This window comes from Rhinoderma darwinii, chromosome 7 (genome assembly GCF_050947455.1).
Source record: "Rhinoderma darwinii isolate aRhiDar2 chromosome 7, aRhiDar2.hap1, whole genome shotgun sequence".
In the NCBI taxonomy this organism is placed as follows: Eukaryota; Metazoa; Chordata; class Amphibia; order Anura; family Rhinodermatidae; genus Rhinoderma; species Rhinoderma darwinii.
The window spans coordinates 122,741,673-122,763,442 of record NC_134693.1 but is presented as its reverse complement, the minus strand read 5'-3'; the positions used below and the strand labels follow the sequence as shown (position 1 = coordinate 122,763,442).

The 21,770-nt window shown below is 46.7% G+C and overlaps 1 protein-coding gene across 2 annotated transcripts in view; it reads left to right on the top strand.

Moving 5' to 3' along the window:
• Positions 1-20,628: 20,628 nt before the first annotated feature.
• DNASE1L3 (deoxyribonuclease 1L3) overlaps positions 20,629-21,770 on the top strand; it is a 31,852-nt gene continuing 30,710 nt past the window's right edge. For both annotated transcript variants that reach the window (XM_075832381.1, XM_075832380.1), the window contains exon 1: positions 20,629-20,798. In XM_075832381.1, the coding sequence (XP_075688496.1) occupies positions 20,664-20,798 (135 nt within the window). In that variant the 5' untranslated portion in view covers positions 20,629-20,663. The remainder of the gene's footprint in view (positions 20,799-21,770) is intronic.

Below are 21,770 nucleotides of genomic sequence, written 5' to 3'. Positions count from 1 at the left end.
GTGGTGGTGTGGCGGAACTCACAGGCTTAAGGTGGTCAAGGCCTGTTTCGCTGTGGCGGGGGGAGTCCTTGAGGTCGGTCAGTACAAAATGGTGGGGGGGTCGCATCGGGGGTATGCATCCCCCAAAAAAGGTACATGGTTGAAGACTTCATCGGGTGTTATCCCTTTGAAGTGGTCTTCTGGTGGTTGGGGCCATCTGCAGAGGTGAGCGGTGCTTCCGAGCTGGTTTACGGCTGGAGGTAATTGGTTGGTGGTGGTTGCAGATGGCTAACTCGGGTGTTTAAAAGGAATATCTAAAATGGCTTCAAGGACTTCCTCTGCTCGGATTAATGTTAACGTTAAATTGTTATTTATGATTCTGACCCATATTGGGTCATGTGAATTATTAGGAGGAATTCTCTGGTTTGATTCCTAATTAGTTATCCGAATGTTTCGGATTTAAATTGCATTTTATAAAACTGTGAAATTAATAAACGGCTGCTGTGGCCATTTCACATCCAACCTCGGTGTCACGTGTCTTTTCTAAAAGGTGGGGGTGGAGGGATAGGAAGGGATAAGTGAAGGTGCACTAACACACGACTCTACTTAGGCAGGTCATGCACTAGTCCTATACTTTTGCACTTAATTTTTTTACTTCAGATATTATTTTTCAGTAACCAGGGTGTGCACAAGGATGAGTATGGGGTCAACCGCACTGGGTGTCCAGGATCCCAGGCTGTATGCCTCTAAACCACAACAGGGGGCGCACTGCTCTCTGAAGCACCTTCATTAGTATATTGGTGAACGACAGGAGACGGACTTAAGTGGTTGGATAGCTCTGTGGGCATTTGCACTACAATGGAGGCATGCGCCTGGCCCTGTAATGTGGCTGATGCTGATAAAGGGGCACTGTGGCTGCTGTTGATAAAGGGGCACTGTGGGTAATGCTGGTATTGGGCACTGTTTCTGGTGCTGAAAAGTGGGCAGTATGGCTAATGCTAATTAGCATAGTGCCCCCACACACAGTATAATGCCCCCAAAATGCTCCCACAGTATAATGTCCCCATAGTGCCCCCACACAGTATAATGTCCCCATAGTGCCCCCACACAGTATAATGTCCCCCTAGTGCCCCCACACAGTATAATGTCCCCCTAGTGCCCCCACACAGTATAATGTCCCCATAGTGCCCCCACACAGTATAATGCCCCCATAGTATTCCCCACACACAGTATTATGCCCCATAGTGCCCCCACACCGTATAATACCCCCATAGCGCCATATAGACATGGTTATGTGGCTGTAATGAAAGCAGAAGAGAGGAGAGAGTCTCAAATACACTGGCATACCTTCATTTTCATGTATGGAATAGCATATTAGATTACACTATTCCATGCAGAGGCATACTGTAAAAAAAGTATTTTCGTTTAACTGTGGGGCAGCCCACTATATACTTTTGACAAAAGGCAATAAATAAGTGAGATCAGAGCCTTAGCTCGAATGCAGACGAGCCACTCTGTACAGCCGAAATTAACAAGTGTTCTAGTGTATTATGCTGACATCTAGTGGTGGAGAGTGGTAATGACCATGCAGGGATCCTTATATACTTAAATAGTTTTTTTTTTATTATATAAAAAAATAAAAATATTAAAAGTTAAATCAAAACTTTTCCCAGAATTGCTGTTTTTTGGTCACTTCATCTCCCACAAAATATGAAATAAAAGGAGATTGAAAAGTCTAATGAACATTCAGACGGCTGTCCAGACAATAGGAGCCGTGCATACAATCTAGCGACAGAGCTATATAGCATGAAACGTTGCAGGTCCTGGTAATGAAGGGACTCAATGACTCCTCCGCCATATAAGAGGAATTTAGGCCATTTTAATCTGTGACACCACAAAGTCTTATACGATTGACAGGAGTCAAAGGGGCACAGTGCTCTGAAGAATGCCCCTTCGTTTTGGTGGAATTGTCTCCGTTGTGCAGGGGTTCTGTAATTTCAATAGCGTAGTCGACTACGCTATTCATTCCGTCAAAACAACGGAACCCTTGCACAACGAAGACAAACTGAAACAAACCATTGGTACCGGATCCGTCACCATTGAAATCAATGGTTTGTTTAAGTCAGGGTCCCGTTCTTACAGAAAACTCAGACGGAACGTCGGAACGGGACCCTGGTGCAGATGTGAACGAAGCCTTAGCTTTATCTGTGTTATGCTAACATCTAGTTGTGGAAAACGGGAAATGAAGTTTTACAAAGTGCTTTGCACTGGAGACTGGATAACATTTTTTTTATTTTAGTAATCATTTTCTAAAATGTATCCCTGTGTTTCCATTATTATATAGGACTGCAAGGACCCATTGTCCACCTTACCTGCCCAGGACCTTATACCATCCTTCATTAAATAACACACCAACACCTTCTTTATGGAAATGTGGAAGTGGCCACAGCTTTATTATTATATTTACACCATCGGCATGAAGACATATATATATATATATATATATATATATATATATTTCTCTCTCCTCCTGAAATGCTGATGCTCCCTGTCTCCATCAGGCATGTAGGGTGCTAACTCTGTCTTCTTCTGCCGTACTTTCCGCCAAGAAGGGGAACTGAGAAGCCTACTCAGTCCCCCGACCACCCCCACCAAGCAACGCCAGCCCTCTCTCGGCCCCATCCAACAGATCCAATAAAAAGATATCGAGCCCGATATCATTGAGGTGCATCTCATCCGGCGCCAGCAAATCCGCATTATCCCCCTCCAGGGATTGGTGCCGCAACCCAATTCCACCTATTGAGCAAATGAACCGCGACACCCGCACATTAATCAGCCTGCACACTCTCTCCAATGCCGCCATGTTCCTCGCTCCTCGCCACACCGTGCGCGCCACTATCTCGGACCAAACCACAACACAACGGGCGAACAGGTCCTGAAATCGCGCCAAATCAGTCCGTATAAACGATAATAACTTGCCCATTTTTACTTGGCCGATATCATTCCCCCCAGCATGGATGATCAGGACAACAGGTCCTTCCGTGTGCCTCGTAACTGCCACAACCTCTGGCAGTAACTGCACCCACCGTAGTCCCCGGACACCTCTCCAGTGGACGTCAGCCTGTGAGAGGCCAAAATTCGGACCCAACGGCCTCCGTACTGCTCGGACCGCCGCCCAATGCACATATGAGTGCCCCAGGATCCACACCTGGGGGCGTCGAGACCCTAACAAAAGAAAAGTCAAGCTAAATTCCCGGACAAATGCGAAAAGGATACAGACAGGAATAGCATAACACGATACCCTAAGGAAACGAGGAAGGAGGGGAGGGGTGGGGAGGGGGAGAAAAAGGAAACTAACAGGGGAACCACCATGATTAATCACACTTTAAAACCAAATCCGGTCGCACATACGACTTATAGCTATTAGAACACCATCTACCCAAACGCATGATAGCCACTGAATCCAAGCCCAAGGCATCTGCTTCCGTGGCAGCGCCAATCCTAAACGAATGCGTGCCAAACTCGCCCTGTGGCAGCCCCAGGTACTTTAGCCCGGCCTTAAAAACCGCCTCAAATTGAAAACGCGACATCGCTGAACCATTTTGATGTATCAAGAATTGAGCCCCGGGCGCCCGTACAGACATAAATTCTTGAACCAACCTTACCGGACACTCCTGGCCCCCAATCTTCCTAATCGACAACCAAGCTCCCCTCCCTGCCGTATCTGTCTTTGACCTCCGAACGCAGACCCGGAGGGAATCCCCCAAAACCACCACATCAGATCCGAGGAGCCCACCGCTTGTGTTCACGCTGGGTGGAACCAGCTCACTAACCCGTAATGCGGCAAAGAAAGCCAAAGAAAAAGCCGCGCCAAACAACGAAACCTCATATTCATCCCGGCACACAAAACACAACAAGGATAGAAGCCGACCCAGGAGCGCAAAAGATACTGGACGCCTCGTGTCCCTGGAAAACGCCTCTTTCCTCCACCCTTTCAAAGACTGCCTAACCACAAATTCTTTTGTAACATCTCTACATCCCCACAATTTTAACATAAAGGCCACACCTGCTAAATGTTTTCCTGCAGTGGCCGCACTGCAACCCTCCTGACGTAACTGCACCAAGCTTGCAAGGGTGATATCAAGGTGACAACCATCCTGTGATGGGAAATTACCCCCCGCAATCTCCAACCACCGATCCCACGCTCTGCAATGACTCTTCCAAGTCGCTGGCACCACAGAACCCCTAAACAGTCTCATAAGTTGTCCTCGACCAGGGCCCATAAGTGAAGGGGGGGGGGGGACTCCCCTTCTGCCAAAGCTGCCGGGTGCAATTCCCGAAACCAGGACATCTGTGAACGAGACAAAGCATCGGCCATCACATTACGGACTCCCGGAACATGTTTTGCACGAAACCACACATTTAACTCCAAACATTTTAAAACCAACCATCGTAATAACGCTAATACCGGCAATGAACTAGACGACAAACCATTCACCGCGTGCACCACCGCCATGTTGTCTGTCCAAAATACAATCCGCTTATTCACCATCACGCTACCCCACAACTCTATAGCAACTATAATCGGAAACAACTCCAATAACGTCAAATTACATACCAAATCTAACTCCCCCCAATGCCAAGGGGATCTACACCAACTTCGGCCCAAAATTGCTCCAAAACCATCACTCCCAGCTGCATCCGTGAACAATTCCAAATCTATATTAGACAACTCAGCGTCCTGACACACCGACCTACCATTAAATGAACTCAAAAAGGAATGCCAGACAAACAAATCCTTTTTCATCCAGGACGTTACCCGGATGAAATGATTCGGTTTCAATATACCCCTAGTGGCTAAGGACAAACGCCTAGAAAAAACACGACCTATTGGAATTATCCGACAGGCAAACACCAGCAGTCCCAATAACGACTCTAACTGTTTTAACGTCACTTTTTTAGACCCCATGACCTGGTCAACTTGCGACACCAGACTTGCCAATTTGTCATCAGGCAAGCGAAAAATCATCTGCACGGTATCAATCTCAATGCCCAAAAATGACAAAACAGTTACCGGGCCTTCAGTCTTGTCTTTCGAAATAGGTACCCCAAAACGCGACATTACCTGTCGAAACACCCGTAGCAACGTGCTGCACAACCCAGGGCCCGCAGGGCCCACAAAAAGAAAATCATCCAAATAATGAATGACCGAAGCAAAACCAGATTCCAAACGAACTACCCATTCTAGAAAGGACGCAAACATTTCAAAATAACTACACGATATGGAACAACCCATGGGAAGGCACATATCAACATAAAAAGCATTATCTAAATAACAACCCAGCAGGTGAAAACACTCCGGATGAACCGGCAGTAAACGAAAAGCCGCTTCAATATCTGACTTAGCTAACAACGCACCCTGTCCTGCCGCCTGTACCAGCCTCACTGCAACATCGAAAGATGTATACGAAACCGCCGCATCCGCCCTGGGAATCCCATCGTTAACGGAACCGCCACGAGGAAAGGAAAGGTGATGAATCAGCCTAAACTTCCCCCGCTCCTTCTTCGGAACGAAGCCAAGGGGGGAAACTCGCAGATTCGGATACGGCGGCTCGCAGAATGGACCTGCAATTCTCCCTAACTCCACCTCTTTCGCCAACTTTAGACACGCAATGCCAACATTCTCATTGATCGACTTCAAATTGTCAGCCAACGACAATGTTGCAGAATATTCAAAAGGAATCTCAAAACCAAACGAAAACCCGCTAGTGAGCAGCTCTGCTTCCCGCCTCCTGTGGTATCGCTCTAACCATGGGACCATCTCGAGAACGTTCACCGGCGTTCTCCGCTGCGCCGGAAGGAGGTGCCTTGACCGGCTGCTTACCTCTCCGGAAACAACGGAGCGCCGAATGAGCACCCCCACAGATGGAGCATTCATGTCGGAATTTGCACGTGGCAAAGAACCGACAGTGGCCCTCGTTGTAGAGCCAACAGGCCCCCGTGGGCCTAGCGGCCGCAGCTCCAAGGGCGGGACCTGGCGCTGCGGCCGCACCGGGAAAGGGTCGTTGCTGTCGGCTCCCTTGCGCTAAGATGAGCTGCAACCACACGTCCGTTGCCTTAGTCGCCCAACTAATATCGGGTGACAAAGCCAAACGACGCCGAAATTCCTCATCATAACGCCACCAGGCCGCACCACCGTGCAGCCTGTGGGCGCTGAAAATTGTGTCAAAATAAACAAACAACTCGGCCTCTTTCCCGGGATACCGCTGGCAAATCACGTGAGCCAGTGTAGCATAACACTGTACCCAGTTGCCAAACGTTTTCGCGACTTTTGCTTTCCTATCCGAACCTCTCTCAAAAACCCGCTCCTTATCAACAGTCACCTGCTCCACTGAGACCAAGGACCAAATATCCACAAATTCATTCTTCCAAATCTTATCCTTGGTCTCAGCTGACAAATGAGTCCCGAGAGGAGCGACCCCACAAAACAAAGAATCTCGAAACGTCAAACTAGCTAAAGTATTTTCTCTCTCAGACGGGAGCTTAGCCCCCCCTGGTGGCACAGAGGGAACCGACGTTCCCTCATTCACATTCAAACCAGCCACCACGGCTTTTAAAACGGAAATCAAATCAGCACCCGAAGCATTAGATTTATTAAGCCATGCGTCACCGCAGGCCGACTCACCGCTCCCAGAGGTCCCACCGACTCCAGAGGGTCCGTCAGCCACTTGCCGCGGCACTGGAACCACGGCCTGAACCTCCTCCACCGGCCCGGCGGGAGGGACAACCTGGGACAGCTGCTCACGATCCACCGACAAGTGCCGCACCTCCCGGCGTCGACTGTGTCTCTGCGGCCGTGACGATCTCCGCGACGACCTCCTCCACGACCCTGACGAGGCAGATGCCGATGTCGCTGACGAGGAGGAGAATCCCTCACTGGAAGACGAGGAAGACCGCCGACCATGCCTCTTCACGCCACCTGATCTGCGACGTCTGTGATGGCCGCGATGACGATGTCTTCCAGCTCGGCGTTTCCTCCCTCGCCTGGAACGCTCCCTCACCGGACCTGCAGGAGAAAAATGAGACAAGGCAGGAGAAGGGCAACACGGGTCCACCGCTCCCCTGACCCTATCCTCACTAGCACGCTCCCCTCCCGGCCTCGACCCCTGCTGACAGGGAACCGGGGGAGATTGGATTTGAGAAGCAGCAGGCGCAGCAGAAGCCCCCGCCCCAGGGCTATGCCGCGTATTCACCGCTCGCTTCCTTGTACTCGCCGCCATCTTCTTTCCACGGGCGCCGCCATCTTGTTTCCTGGCCGACCTGCGCCGGCCAGGAAGTCCCGCCTCTGTTCCCCCCACAGCCATTTCCGGCTGCACAGAGAACAGAACTGGGAGCGATGGCGTCGGCCCCGGCGGCTCACGGGAACCGGAAGTAAGTCCCAGCTCCCGCGAACATGCCTCGTGGTACGCGACCATGGCGGACCAGTTACCTGGGCCCGCCATACTCACCCCGCTGTCACGGAAATCGGCCGCCGCATCCGTGCCCGCAACTGCAGCTCGAGGTGGGTTGTACCGTGCCTGCGCCGGTTTAACAGCAGCCCTCTTACCGCCATGGGGGGAGGGCGGCACTATGTCGACCGACGAGGCGCCAGGCGAGATAGGCCTAGGGGACATGCTGGGACCAGCAGACAACGGTGCAGCAGTCATAGCGCCCCGAACAGCAACGGGGCTAGGGCTCAAACGAACTGGGGGGCGAATAACGCGTTGCAGCCTACCTCGGGTAGCCGCTCCCGGCTGTTCCATGACACGCTCTGATCCACTTCGTCCCCCATCAGCTAGCAGGGATTCCAGCCAGGCAGGCCCTTCCAACGCCACCCGCTGTGCAACCTGCCGCAAAAGATCTTCCGCCATCAGTCCTGAAGGATCACGCTCCGAATCTTCCAGCAGCAGCAAAGGTGTTTCTTCCACTGCAGCTTGAAGGTAAGAGGGCTTTCTGCCCCAAACCCCTGCCTTATATCTTCTTAACCACGCCCCTCTCAACCCCTTGTTCACCAATCCTGGTCCTGGGCATTATTAAAACGTTCCATCCTTCTTAACCCCTTGCAGTCCCTGACACTCTCCCTAGGCGCTTCAGTGTCTGCAAAACTTCTACCAATCAAAATATTACTGTAACAAGGCACCCAAAGACGTAAACTATAGATATTTCCTATTATGATAGATAGATAGATAGATAGATAGATAGATAGATAGATAGATAGATAGATAGATAGATAGATAGATAGATCAGAATGGACACACTATAGACTGTAATCTTACTCCATCATTTCAATATGTATTCTTGCAATGCCTTATATAATGTAGCAGAGCTGAATTTTTTATTTAACTATTTGAAGCTGCATATTTTTTGCATAGAAATAACAGTACTATAAGTGGTACTAGGGATAGAACACAACCCATAGAAATGCATTGATTCAATGGGCCGTATGCATAAAAACTTTTAGAAGAAAAAATGTCCTATAACCACCCATGGATAAGTTTGGCTAACAGACCGCTGAACTATTAGCCTACCCTAAGGATTATTTGGGCCGTAAAGTTATAAAATAAAAAAAATATGTCCATACACTTACTCTACTGATTTTGCGCTCTTCCCCTGGTGGCAGTATCCTCATTCCCCCATGGCACTCTGTTTACAATCCTATGTGGTGACATGTTCATGGTGACGTCATGTGACTGTGGCGACCAAGTGTTTTCTCCTGCGTTTACTTTTTAAGGAGACAGGTGGCGGACGGAATGGTGCAAAATTGGTGAGATCAGTATTGTATATAGAAAACCTTATTATTTTACTATTTTTATTACCCAGGAAACGTTTTAGTATTAGGCTGGGTTCACACGACCTATTTTCAGACGTAAAAAAATGAAGGCGTTTTACGCCTCGAATTACGCCTGAAAAAACGGCTGCAATACGTCGGCAAACATCTGCCCATTACTTTCAATGGGCTTTACGACGTACTGTGCCGACGACCTGTCATTTTACGCATCGCTGTCAAAAGACGGCGCGTAAAATTACAGCCTCGTCAAAAGAAGTGCAGGACACTTCTTGGGACGTAATTGGAGCCGTTTTTCATACGCTGCGTGAAAATCACTGAGAGTCTGAACGGCCCCATTCACTAACATAGGTCTGTGCGACGCGCGTGATTGTATCACGGACGTATAACACGTTCATGTGAATAAGGCCTAAGGAGCAGGATCGCGCTCGAGCGCGAACCCGCTTGTTGGACCCATTAAATGCCGCGGTCAATAGTGACCACAGCATTTAAATTGTTAGAAGGAGGGGGTCGAACCCCTTTAACAGGTTATCGCCCCCCCCCCCCACCGCGATAGGATCGCAGGGTGCGATGTTTGCTATAGCAGCCTGGGGGCCTAATGAAGACCCCCAGGTCTGCCATCTATGTGCTCCTATCTCCCAGGGCTCAATAGAAGCCTGTCAGAAAGGCGATATACTGCAACACATTAGTATTGCAGTATATAGTGCAAGCGATCCATCGATTGCTGGTCCAAGTCCCCTAGGGTGGCTAATAAAAAAAGTTAAAAGTTTTAATAAAAAACCCTTATATTTTTTTCCCCCTGAAGCATTGTAAAAAAATAAATACATAAACATAATTGGTATCATCACGTCTGTAAAAGTCTGAACTATTACAGTATATCATTATTTAACCCGCAGTGTACGCCGTATAAAACCCATAAATGCCAGAATCTCTGTTTTTTGGTCACCTCATCTCCCAAAAAAATATTGAATAAAAAGTGATCAAAACCTTGCACGTACCCCAAAATGGTACCATTAAAAACTACAGCTTATCCCTAATAAAATACGCCCTCATAACGCTTATTGGACGGAAAAATTAAAAAAGTTATGGCTCTCAGAATTTGGCGACACAAAATAAATTTTATTTTTCACAGTTCGTTTTTTACTTGTAAAAGTAGTAAAATATGGAAAAAAAACTATAAATTTGTATCCTCGTAATCATATTGACCCGCAGAATAAAGTTAACATGTCATTTTATTTGCACGGTGAATGCCGTAAAAACAAAGCACAAAAAACAATGAAGGAATCACTTTTTTTCATTTTCTACCCCACAAATAATTTTCCCCCTGTTGACTAGTACATTATATGGTACAATAAATGGTGCTATGAAAAACTACAGCTCGTCCCGCAAAAATCAAGCCCTCATAGGACTATATCGACAGAGAAATAAAATGGGTTAACATTGTGTTTCCCCTCCCAATATCAGGCACTCTCAGGGTGTTAAGTTAATCTCAAGGAAATCAGACAATTTCTTTAAAGTGAAATTTTATGCTACTAAACATCTGACACCGCTAGGCAGCTATTAGGTTAGGCTTGGTTCACACGACCATGTTACGTCCATAATGGACGGAACGTATTTCGGGCGGAAGTCCCGGATCGAACACAGTGCAGGGAGCCGGGCTCCTAGCATCATAGTTATGTACGATGCTAGGAGTCCCTGGCTCTCCGTGGAACTACTGTCCCGTACTGAAAACATGATTACAGTACGGGACAGTTGTCCGGCAGCGAGGCAGGGACTCCTAGCATCGTACATATCTATGATGCTAGGAGCCCGGCTCCCTGCAGTGTGTTCGGTCCAGGACTTGTAGCCGAAATACGTTCCGTCCTTTACGGACGTAACATGGTCGTGTGAACCCAGCCTAATAGATTAGGGACATACCAGTTTTGAAGATGTTGCATCAGTGTAAAAAAAAGTTGTGTTCTGTTGCGAGATTGTCCGCCAAACTAGGAAGTGTCCGCCGTCTAACGCTCCAACCCCTCCTTTATGCAGTTGGTAGACGTCTCTCTTTGTATGACGATGAAGACAAGAAGCGGCGTCAATCAACTTCATAGGGATCGGGTTGGAGCGCTAGATGCTGGACATTTCCTGGTTCGGCTGAAACTCGCGTGGCAGAATAAAACTTATTTTTTATACTGATGCAACTAGTAACATATTTAACCTTGGTATGTTCCTTATCCGTTACCGGATAGCTACCTGGCGGTGTCAGCTGTACGGTAGCGTAAAATCTCCTGACAGACTCCCTTTAAAGTAAAGCTTCCCCATAAGTCGCTTAATAATTATTTAAATTATCAGAGTTATCATCATTATCAGCAAAATTTTAAGTTATTCCCAGCAGAAGAGGAAGAAAGAAAATGAAAAATCTGTCGTTGGGTTTTGAAGAGCAGCTTGGCACAGACCGCTGGCAGTAAAAGGAAGAAGCTCATCAGACGTGTTTCATGTGGGATGAGAATGACGTTCTTTGTAGACGCTACTACCATTCCTCGAGGTGTGCTGGGAGCCGTGTAACCTGTTCTGCCAAGTGACTTGCTGGTGCATCTAATTAAAGCAAAACCTATAAAACCACGTTAAATCCGACTACATATTAAAAAAACAACAACAAAACAGCGGAATTACAAACTGCTATACCCAATGGTCATCAACAGTAAAATGCTGGCTGTAATCTGTTTACCACCAGCAAATCTAAAACCAAATATATTATACAAGTATTATTAGTTATCACATTATTCATCCATTGGCTCTGTAAGCACTTGTATTAGGCCAAGTTCACACTTGGCTTTCTAATGCAGTTTTTCTATTGCATGTTTATGCAGTGAGATAACTTTAGCGTCCAGATGTTACAGAAATGTAAATGACGTTTGTAAAAAGCTCATTCACACTTTGAATTGAAAACGCTTCCTGCAGTTATTTTTAAAGGGGTTGTCCACTTTGGACAATCCCTATTTGTTAGAAAGGTCCCCTCACAATAAGCTAATCACAAAGTGTCGTCCTGCTGGGACCCCCAGCGATCAGCTCTAATATGTGGGGAAACCTGGCAATAACTGTTAAATTTTCCTGCAGCGCCACCGCAGGGGAAATTAATAACTACCCATTGCCCATTCATACCAATGAGTTGTCTATGTAATGCAGGACAGGACAGGTCCTCCAGAGCCAGAGATGCTCTTTGTAACTGCTCTCCACTCCAAGAGATGAGGATCCCGAACAGAGGACCCCCCCCCCCTTAAGGCAAAGATCACACAGGGTTTTGATGCAGTTTTTGGATCCGTTTTTTAAGCCAAAAACAGTAGTAGTGGACAAAAAAGAAAGAAGATGTATCAGTCTTTTCTTTAGTATGGGATCACACACACCATTTGGATGCAGTTTTTGTGGTAGTTTTTGTCTCCGTTTTTTGAACCAATGACAGAAGTGGATAAAAAGGATGGAAAGGTAGAAAGAAAAAACTGATGCATCTCCTTTTTTGTGTTGACTTCTGTGCTTGGTTCAAAAAACTGCCACAAAAACTGCATCAAAACTGTGTGTGTGACCCTAGCCTTATACCTTTCCTTCCCCTTGGTTCCATTTCTGGGTTCGCTCAAAAAACGTAGCCAAAAACTGCGATAAAACTGTGTGTGTGCTCCTGGCCCTAGGGTTCATGCACACAGCAATGCCACATGCAGAATCCCTATGGGTTTGTATTACACACCGCTCTGAACAGGGGCGTAGCTAGGGGGGGGGGGTGGCAGGTGGGGCATGTGCCCCGGGTGCAACTAAGTGGGAAGGTGGGAGGGGCGCAATGACAATGGACAATGATGTCAGAGGCTCTTCCTGAAGCGGAATCCCCGGTCAGAGCATTGGCATTGGTTAATAGGGAGCTCCTTGACAAACCTTTATGTAAAGCAATTCTACAGCTAGTATTAAACTCATTGGCCCCTAGCCAAGACTACAGGTACATGCCCCATTTAGCATCGATTTGGGCGTATCATACCTTATAACATAACAACATTGTAATTAACCAGCAAAATAAATAAAAAAAATACACTCTTTTGGTTTTAAGTGTAAGGCCACAGCTTTTATTTCTATTATTGATACAACAACAGCATGTCCAGCTAACTTGGGCAGCATCCATTCGGTATGTCCAAGCACTGGCTGGCAGTGGAGATATATGCCCACATCATGGCTAATCGACTCAAACTCTCCCACGACAGGAAACGCATTCACTTATGCGGTGACCCGGTCCCCATCCAAAAGAAAGAGTGCCTTTTCTATCCCATATTGTAATCACAGGAGAAAAATATGCTGCCCGTTAGGGTCAAGGTGAACACCATCTTAGGACAACACATCCATATTGTCCCCTTCGAGTAACTGGTGGCGCCCCACCACACCCCCCATACTTCTAACATAATAGGACACTCGAATATTCAGAACCGTCTGGCCTGCTCAATAACGGCCAGGTTGTGTGCTCCGCGCCATGCAAGCTGACACCTCTAAACCTCTAAGAAAAACTAAATAATCCAAGACCACGTTTGCATAAACCGCTTCGGAAGACGGGTAACAATCGCCAGAGCCGGCCTTAGGATAGATGGCGCCCCATGCGAAATCATCTTTCGGCGCCCCACCACCATCATAAAAAAAATATAATGCCCACCACATTCTAATGCCCTATATAGTACCTCCACACAGTATAATGCCCCTTTAGTGCCCCCCATACAGTATAATAATAAAATGTAATAATATAATCTATTATAACCCCTTCAAGGAAACAATATTTTGTCTTCTAATTGTGCCCACACAGTATTATGCCCCCTAAGTGCCACAAACAGTATATTGCCCCTGTCGTGCCCCTACACAGTATACTGTCCGCTTAGTGGCCTCCAAACAGTATAATGCCCCCCACCCCTGGCTGCCACACACAGATCCCCCTTGTAGATAATGCCCCTTGTAGATTGTGCCATACAGCCTCCCTGTAGACAGTGTCATGATCCTGCACCTCCTCCTTGTAGACAGTGCAATACAGCCCCACAATTCCCCCATGTAGACCGTGCCATATGGCCCACACCTCCCCCTTGTAGACAGTGCCCCCAAACAAAAAAAATTGTACTCATCTAGGCCCCCTTCCCACAACGAACTGAGCTGCTCCACGACGGAATCCTTGCGCGGGCCGGCGTGATCCTGTAGCCTAGTACAAAGTTTCCCAACCTTTTCGGACTTGAGGCACCCCTGGGAAAAATGTTTTTCCTCAGGGCACCTCTACCAAAAATTGTTTAGAGAAAGACAGAAAACAGCTAAAAACAAGCACTACATTCTTAGGGCATGTTCACATAGCGTTTTTTGTAAGGCAAAAAAAATCTGCCTCAATATTTCTCCAGGAATTTTGAGGCAGATTTTGAATTGACAGCGTTATTGAAGTTTTTTTGTGTTTTTTTTAAGCCGTTGAAGCTAATGCAAAAGATGAAGGGCAAAAAAAGCACTTCAAACGAGCGATGCAGGTATTTTCTGCCTCCTATTAATTGGAGGAAGCCACTTGAAGACCATCAGCCCCCCACTCACAGTAAAATAACCATCAGCCCCCACTCACAGAAAAATGACCATCAGCCCACCACTCACAGTAAAATGACCATCAGCCCCCCACTCACAGTAAAATGACCATTAGCCCCCACTCACAGTAAAATGACTGTCCTTGGCCACCACAGTTACTATACAAACGCCGCCTCTGGTGCGGGTGTGAACCATGTCTGCGGAAACTAGGCCTCCCGTTACCGCTAGATGTGTCAGAGGAGGACCGCCTGGAGGGGTTGCTACGCCTTTGGCCCGCCCGCTCAATGCCAGAAGAAGCAAGAGCCACAGCAGCGGGGGGAATATAGGGAGTAATAGTGGGAGGGATTTGACCCACAGAAAGGCCTGTAGGAGCGGTAAGCACTAGGGGGAAAGTGAGGAGTGCAGGAGTACTTTGAATGAATGGAGCATCCATCCATAATATGGTTGGATCTTGGGCCACCTGCCTGAGCAACAACGACATGGGCAGGGGAGACCAGGTGGCACAATTCCGCCGCCCCCACATAGGGTACTGCAGAGCTGGCCACAAGGACACTCACTGCCTCGGCAGAAGAAGCCAAGGAAGGGGCTGTAATAATGGGGAAAGAACTAGCTAGGGACTTGGGGGCCATATTACTAGTTTGCCCCATCCCTGCAGCAGCAGATGAGGGGGGCCACTGTATGTTTAAACTCTGCTACTCCTCAACAGGAGCAGCAGCGACTGAGGGAGCTGCAACCTTAGTACGACCCCTAGCAGGATGGGGGAGCCTCGAAACAGCTCCTCCCCGCAGTGCATCTTTCTTATGTGACGGGGCAGAGCAGGATGTCCCCGCTGGTGGATGTTTGTTCTTCCCCGTTTGAAGTCTCCTTGTTCACAGCGGCCTTTGTTTTGGCCTTTTTCGGAGCCTTACGCATTTCCGAATTGATCGCCATGTCTGCGGCCCGCCCGGGCGGTTTGTTAGTTAATGATGTTGCATTATCCAGCTCGGGGGTCCGATTCCGTATACGGAAATCTAAAACAGACGTATTTGGTAAAGGTTGTTGGGTATCTTTAAGGCCTGTACCCAGGCCTGTCTGCCCTGTTCAGGTCATCACACTTTATTCAAATGTTCATGTGTCGGGTACCCAATTTTTCACCCATGTGGACGGTAAACCACTCACTAGGTTTCAGTTTTTGCCAGTCTTTAGGTCAGCTCTAGCTCACGCTGGCTTCCCCCTAAGGAGTTCGGAACTCACTCATTCCGCATTGGGGCTGCTACTACAGCCAGCGGATTGGGCCTATCCGATGATTATGTTCGCCTTATTGGGCGCTGGCGTTCTGATTGTTTCGCTGGATATATCCGCCCGGATTTGATTTTACATTAATTTTATTTGGTTCTTTCCAGGTTCATGCCCCGTGATATGGATCCTCGGGCACTCGTATGCCTTTTGGGCAGAACTAAGAGCAGCCATACGACCGCTAAGTCTCTCGCTGAATTTGTTGGGTGATGACGTCCACTGGCGCGGTCTGCGAGTCCTGAGATGGCTGGAAGTATTGCCCGAGGTAGTTGCCATCAGTAGGCATCGAGTCGGTCCCACGGTGCTGGTGATCCATGTCGGGGGGAACATCCTATGTTCCATTCGTTTAGGTGTACTGATAGCGTTAATTCAGTCCGACCTGGAAAGGTTTACTTCTTTTTTCCATGAGTTACTACTAGTTTGGTCCGAGGTGATTCCTAGGGCGGTATGGCAAGGGGCCCGTGATGTGAATGCAATTGAAAGGGGTAGGCGTCTGCTAAACACTAGGGTCTCCAGGTACGTCAGGGTCGGTGGACGCGTGGTGATCAGGCACAGGCAGTTGGAGGGTAACAACCGGTGTCTGCTTCTACAGGATGGGGTGCACCTCACAGACATCGGCTTGGACATATTTTTATCAGGACTCCAGGATGGTATGGAGGAGGCTTTGTTCCGGTTGACCGGGGGTCGGGGGGGGGGGGAGTTGGTGTGTGCAGTTAAGGATGCTCACCCTCCCTGTGGCGGTATTGTCTGGTAAAAGGTATGACCCACATGCCCTTCCTTAGGTGGGCTCTCATACGGGTAATATTGGAAAACAAATTGTTATGGTTAATTGGTAAATATGCAAATAAATAAATATTAATAAAGCTGTGGCCGACCCTTTGCGTCAACCCACGTTTAAAATTCTAATTGGTTGTCGGTCATGTTATTTACATTAATGGTGTCATAATCCACCCTAGCCTGATCATACAATGTTGGCATGCACACAGTTAATGCAAATGTCACTTGACCATCCCACATCTGTCACAGTCATTGATATTCATAATTGTCACATGATGACGTTGTACTGTGCAGAATATATGGTCAACTGCAACTTTTTTTTTTCAGATTTTCCAGCTCCGTTGCGTTACACACATTGTGAATCCCTACGGGTCAGTCATGACGTCTCGGAGGTCATTTACTAAAGTCTAGTATGGTCTTGTCACTATAAGATTTCCAGTCTTTTATTTATTTATTTTTAAATTTCAATCTTTATTCAAAATTTTTTGAAGAGCATAGGAAACATTGCAAATAATGAGGCCAACATGGCCGGACAGAAAAGTCACATAATATTATGCATTACACTGTTGACATACTATCATAAGATAATTGCAACCTAACAACCAAACATTATTCCAGGGAACAATTTCATACAGACAGAATCGCAGATATCAGAGATTCCGAGGAGGCGATTAAATGCAGGAATGAGCCCCCATCCTATAGTTGCAAGGCACCCTTCATACATAACTATAATAAACCGTTAATAGAGAACCCACCCCCTTATAACATCTCAAGAAGAGAGAGCCCCGGATGTCAAGTAGGCCAGAGGCATAGCTAGGTTCTCCAGCACCCGGGGCAAAGATTCAGATTGGCACCCCCCCCCCCAACTTATTTCCCGACATCTCCTTCCCCCTCGCCATGTTTTCTTTCCCTACCAATCAATGAGATGTAATTTTTTGTTCACAATTTTTTTAATGTAACTCGAGTATAAAAGCATTTTTACACTTTACAAGCGATATAGTTATATAATGTAATCAACATAAAAATAAATTAAAAGAAAATATATTAAAGAGGCCACACACAGCCCCCTGTAGATAGCGCCACACAGCCCCACTCTTGTAGATAGTGCCACACACAGTCCCCTGTAGATAGTGCCACACACACAGCCCCCAGTAGATAGTGCCACACACAGCCCCCCTTGTAAATAGTGCCACACAGCCCCCCTTGTAGATAGTGCCACATAGCTCCCCTTGCAAATAGGGCCACACAGCCCCCCTTGCAAATAGTGCCACACACATACCGCTGCCCCTTTGTAAATAGCGCCACACTCCCCCCCTTGTAAATAGCGCCACACTCCCCCCCTTGTAAATAGCGCCACACTCCCACCCCTTGTACATAGCGCCACACTGTGAACAGACCGGTGAGCGGTAGCCTACCGCTACCACTCTCCGCTCTGCCTGGTGTGACTTACCGGAGGAGCCGAGGAGGTCATTCGGCGCAGGCAGCGGCGGAGTTTCTTCTGACGAGGGTTGGTGACAGACAAGGCCGGCCTTAGGTTGGATGGCGCCCTGTGCAGGACTGTCTATTGCCGCCCCCTACACAAACCAAAAATGAACCACATATATGGACACGCTGGAACATATATACTGTACATACATAAAGATAGATATTTAGACATACAGGCAAATATACATACACACATTCTGGAATATATACATACAGGTAAATATATAGACGTACAAACACACACACACACACACACACACACACACACACACACACACACACACACCGGCAGATAAATACACAGACAGGAACATATACAAATACATAAAAGGCACAAATATACAAGCACAAAGACACATTTACAAACATATATACGCACACAGGCACATATGTACACAGCACAGATAATGTAGTAGTGTTATCTGCAGTCCTATGTAACACCACAGATAACACAGTGATAACTCTCTGAATACAGATAATGTAGCAGATGTTACCTGCAGTCCTGTGTAACACCACAGATAACACAGTGATAACTCTCTGAGTACAGATACTGTAGATGTTACCTGCAGTCCTATGTAACACCACAGATAACACAGTGATAACTCTCTGAATACAGATAATGTAGCAGATGTTACCTGCAGTCCTATGTAACACCACAGATAACACAGAGATAACTCTCTAAATACAGATAGTAGTGTTACCTGCAGTCCTATGTAACACCACAGATAACACAGTGATAACTCTCTGAGTACAGATAATGTAGTAGCTGTTGCCTGCAGTCCTATGTAACACCACAGATAACACATTGTAGCAGAGCTGAGATTGTAATTTAGCACAATGTGTTATCTGTGGTGTTACATAGGACTGCAGGCAACAGCTACTACATTATCTGTAATCAGAGTTATCACTGTGCTATCTGTGGTGTTACATAGGACTGCAGGTAACACTACTATCTGTATTTAGAGAGTTATCACTGTGTTATCTGTGGTGTTACATAGGACTGCAGGTAACACTACTACATTATCTGTAATCAGAGCGTTATCACTGTGTTATCTGTGGTGTTACATAGGACTGCAGGTAACACTACTACATTATCTGTACTCAGAGAGTTCTCACTGTGTTATCTGTGGTGTTACATAGGACTGCAGGTAACACTACTACATTATCTGTACTCAGAGAGATATCACTGTTATCTGTAATGTTACATAGGACTGCAGGTAACATCTACTATCTGTATTTAGAGAGTTATCACTGTGTTATCTGTGGTGTTACATAGGACTGCAGGTAACACTACTACATTATCTGTACTCAGAGAGTTATCACTGTGTTATCTGTGGTGTTACACAGGACTGCAGGTAACATCTACTACATTATCTGTACTCAGAGAGTTATCACTGTGTTATCTGTGGTGTTACATAGGACTGCAGGAAACATCTACTACATTATCTGTACTCAGAGAGTTATCACTGTGTTATCTGTGGTGTTACATAGGACTGCAGGTAACACTACTACATTATCTGTACTCAGAGAGTTATCACTGTGTTATCTGTGGTGTTACATAGGACTGCAGGTAACATCTACTACATTATCTGTACTGTGTAGCAGAGCTGAGATTGTAATTTAGCACACAGTACAGATAATGTAATAGATGGTTACCTGCAGTCCTATGTAATGTAGTAGATGTAAGAGACAAACACATGCAGAGACACAGAGAGACAGACAGACAGACAGACAGACAGACAGACAGACAGACAGACAGACAGACAGACAGACACACACACACTGTAACATATACACATACAAACACAGAGACACACATTACACACTACACACACACTCATCATGTCTCCTTGCTGACAGGTCAGGACGGGCTGTGTGTGGGCGGAGCTTCCTCTCTGCTTCTCGGGGCGTGTGTGCAGAGCACAGAGTAGAGGCAGATGCTGGAAGGCTGCAGCACGGGAGTGGACCTGTCCCCTGACCTGAGTCATCTGACCTCATGTCACCGATGTGTGGTCAGGTGACTGGACTGGTCCACTCCATGGCTGTCACAGACCCCAGTCAGAACGCCGTAATGTCCTGGCTCTTCCTAAGCTGCTGCAGGTGTCCGACATACGGGACGCCTGTCAGCAGCGATCAGCTGCTCTTCGGCGCCCCCCTTCCCTAGCCTCCGGGTTGCGCCCGGGGCACGTGCCCCGCCTGCCCCCCCCTAGCTACGCCCCTGAGTAGGCACACCAAATAGACCACTTTACAGAAAACTTTGAAACCTGATTGAGTCGTACAGCCACCATCTTTTCCATAACATAATCAAACTTTATCAAGTTTACCAATTCTGCCACAGTCAAAGGAACAGGGGACTTACATGACCTAGCAATAGATTTCCAGTCTTTTATGTTTGTTTTGCTGATATTATAATATAAATAATGTACTAATTCCTTTATTTATCTATTTTTAGCATTTTGGACGTTTTAAGGAGCATTGTCCACTTTCCTTAATCGTGACACAAGGTTCCTGTACAATCCTACAGCTCATTTTCTACATTGCATTATGGCCAATAAATATTAAATTCTGTCTCTTTATTTAGAGGATATATTCCAGACCCATCAGTTAATAAATCATTCCATATAAATATGAGATCTCAGCCTAGTGATGGGACCTGCCAATCAAAACATATTACGATTTAAATGAATAAAAGTAGAGGAACTTGTAGTTCCTGTTCACACCACACTTTGGAAGGGACGGGGAGCTGCACACACATCTTGTCTGATCCTGAACCATGAAGCTTGTTGCTCTGCTGTTCACATTTCTCTGTTTCACCAATGCTTCAACCTTCCGAATTTGTTCCTTTAACATTCAGTCTTTTGGAGAGTCAAAATGTGCCAAGCCAGAAGTGATGGATGTCATTGTAAAGGTAAGTCCTCTTCATCCAGGCAAATACTGTATCACCAAGCTATGGGTACTACAGGGTAAGATCATCTACAAAAAATACTTTCATCCAAGCTTACATAGGGGCCAAATACCCTGGGTAAAAAGTGCCCACTGCATGGGTGATGATGGGCTATGTTGGGACATCTGATATACGTGTACTTTGAGAAGTCTCCCTTCTTGCAATGCAGATATGCTTCTACTACTGGCACCAACCCAAATCCAGAGAAATCATAATTTTTGTTAACTTATTAAATTCGCTCATAGTATTTATTTTTTACAAATTCTCTTTTTTGCATAGTAATTCACTTAAATGGGGCGGTGTTGCAGTTCCCTGCACAGCAGATGGCCCGGAGGGGTTAAACTTTAAATTGCCCATACACATTAGATCAATGTAACCCTATGCTGCCAATTTCGTCTGGCTCTGCAACAATCTAATATGTATGAGTGTCTCCTGACTGTCCCTGAGGGCAGATGTCGGGGGAAGTAAGGATTTATTGGCGGCTTGGCACATCATACATGTTTATCGGGAGGTCGGGAGAAAGCTGTCGTCTGACAGCTATCTTATAAGTATAGAAAAGCACAGGTAGACTAGAACATTGTAAGTGAAGTGCAATTTCGCAGTGTCTGAGACCGGCATGCAAATGTCTGATGTCTATGCGAAAACCCCTACACTTAGCATCTCATATCTGGGAACAGTGACGTCACTAGTCCTGGCCTGGGCAACGTGGTCCTAGGCAGAACATATAAGCTATTATGTAAATTGCAATAATTCCCTCTTTATATTAAATTCAGTCATTTTTGTTTTCTGCAATATGGCAGGGTTCACACCTGCGGTCGGTTTTCCATTCTGCTCCGTCAGATGAGCAGAACAACGGAAATACCTGAAGTGCCGACTCCTTTACCCGACTGACACCATCGGTGACTGACAGAACTCTTTGACTTAAATGAGTTGCGT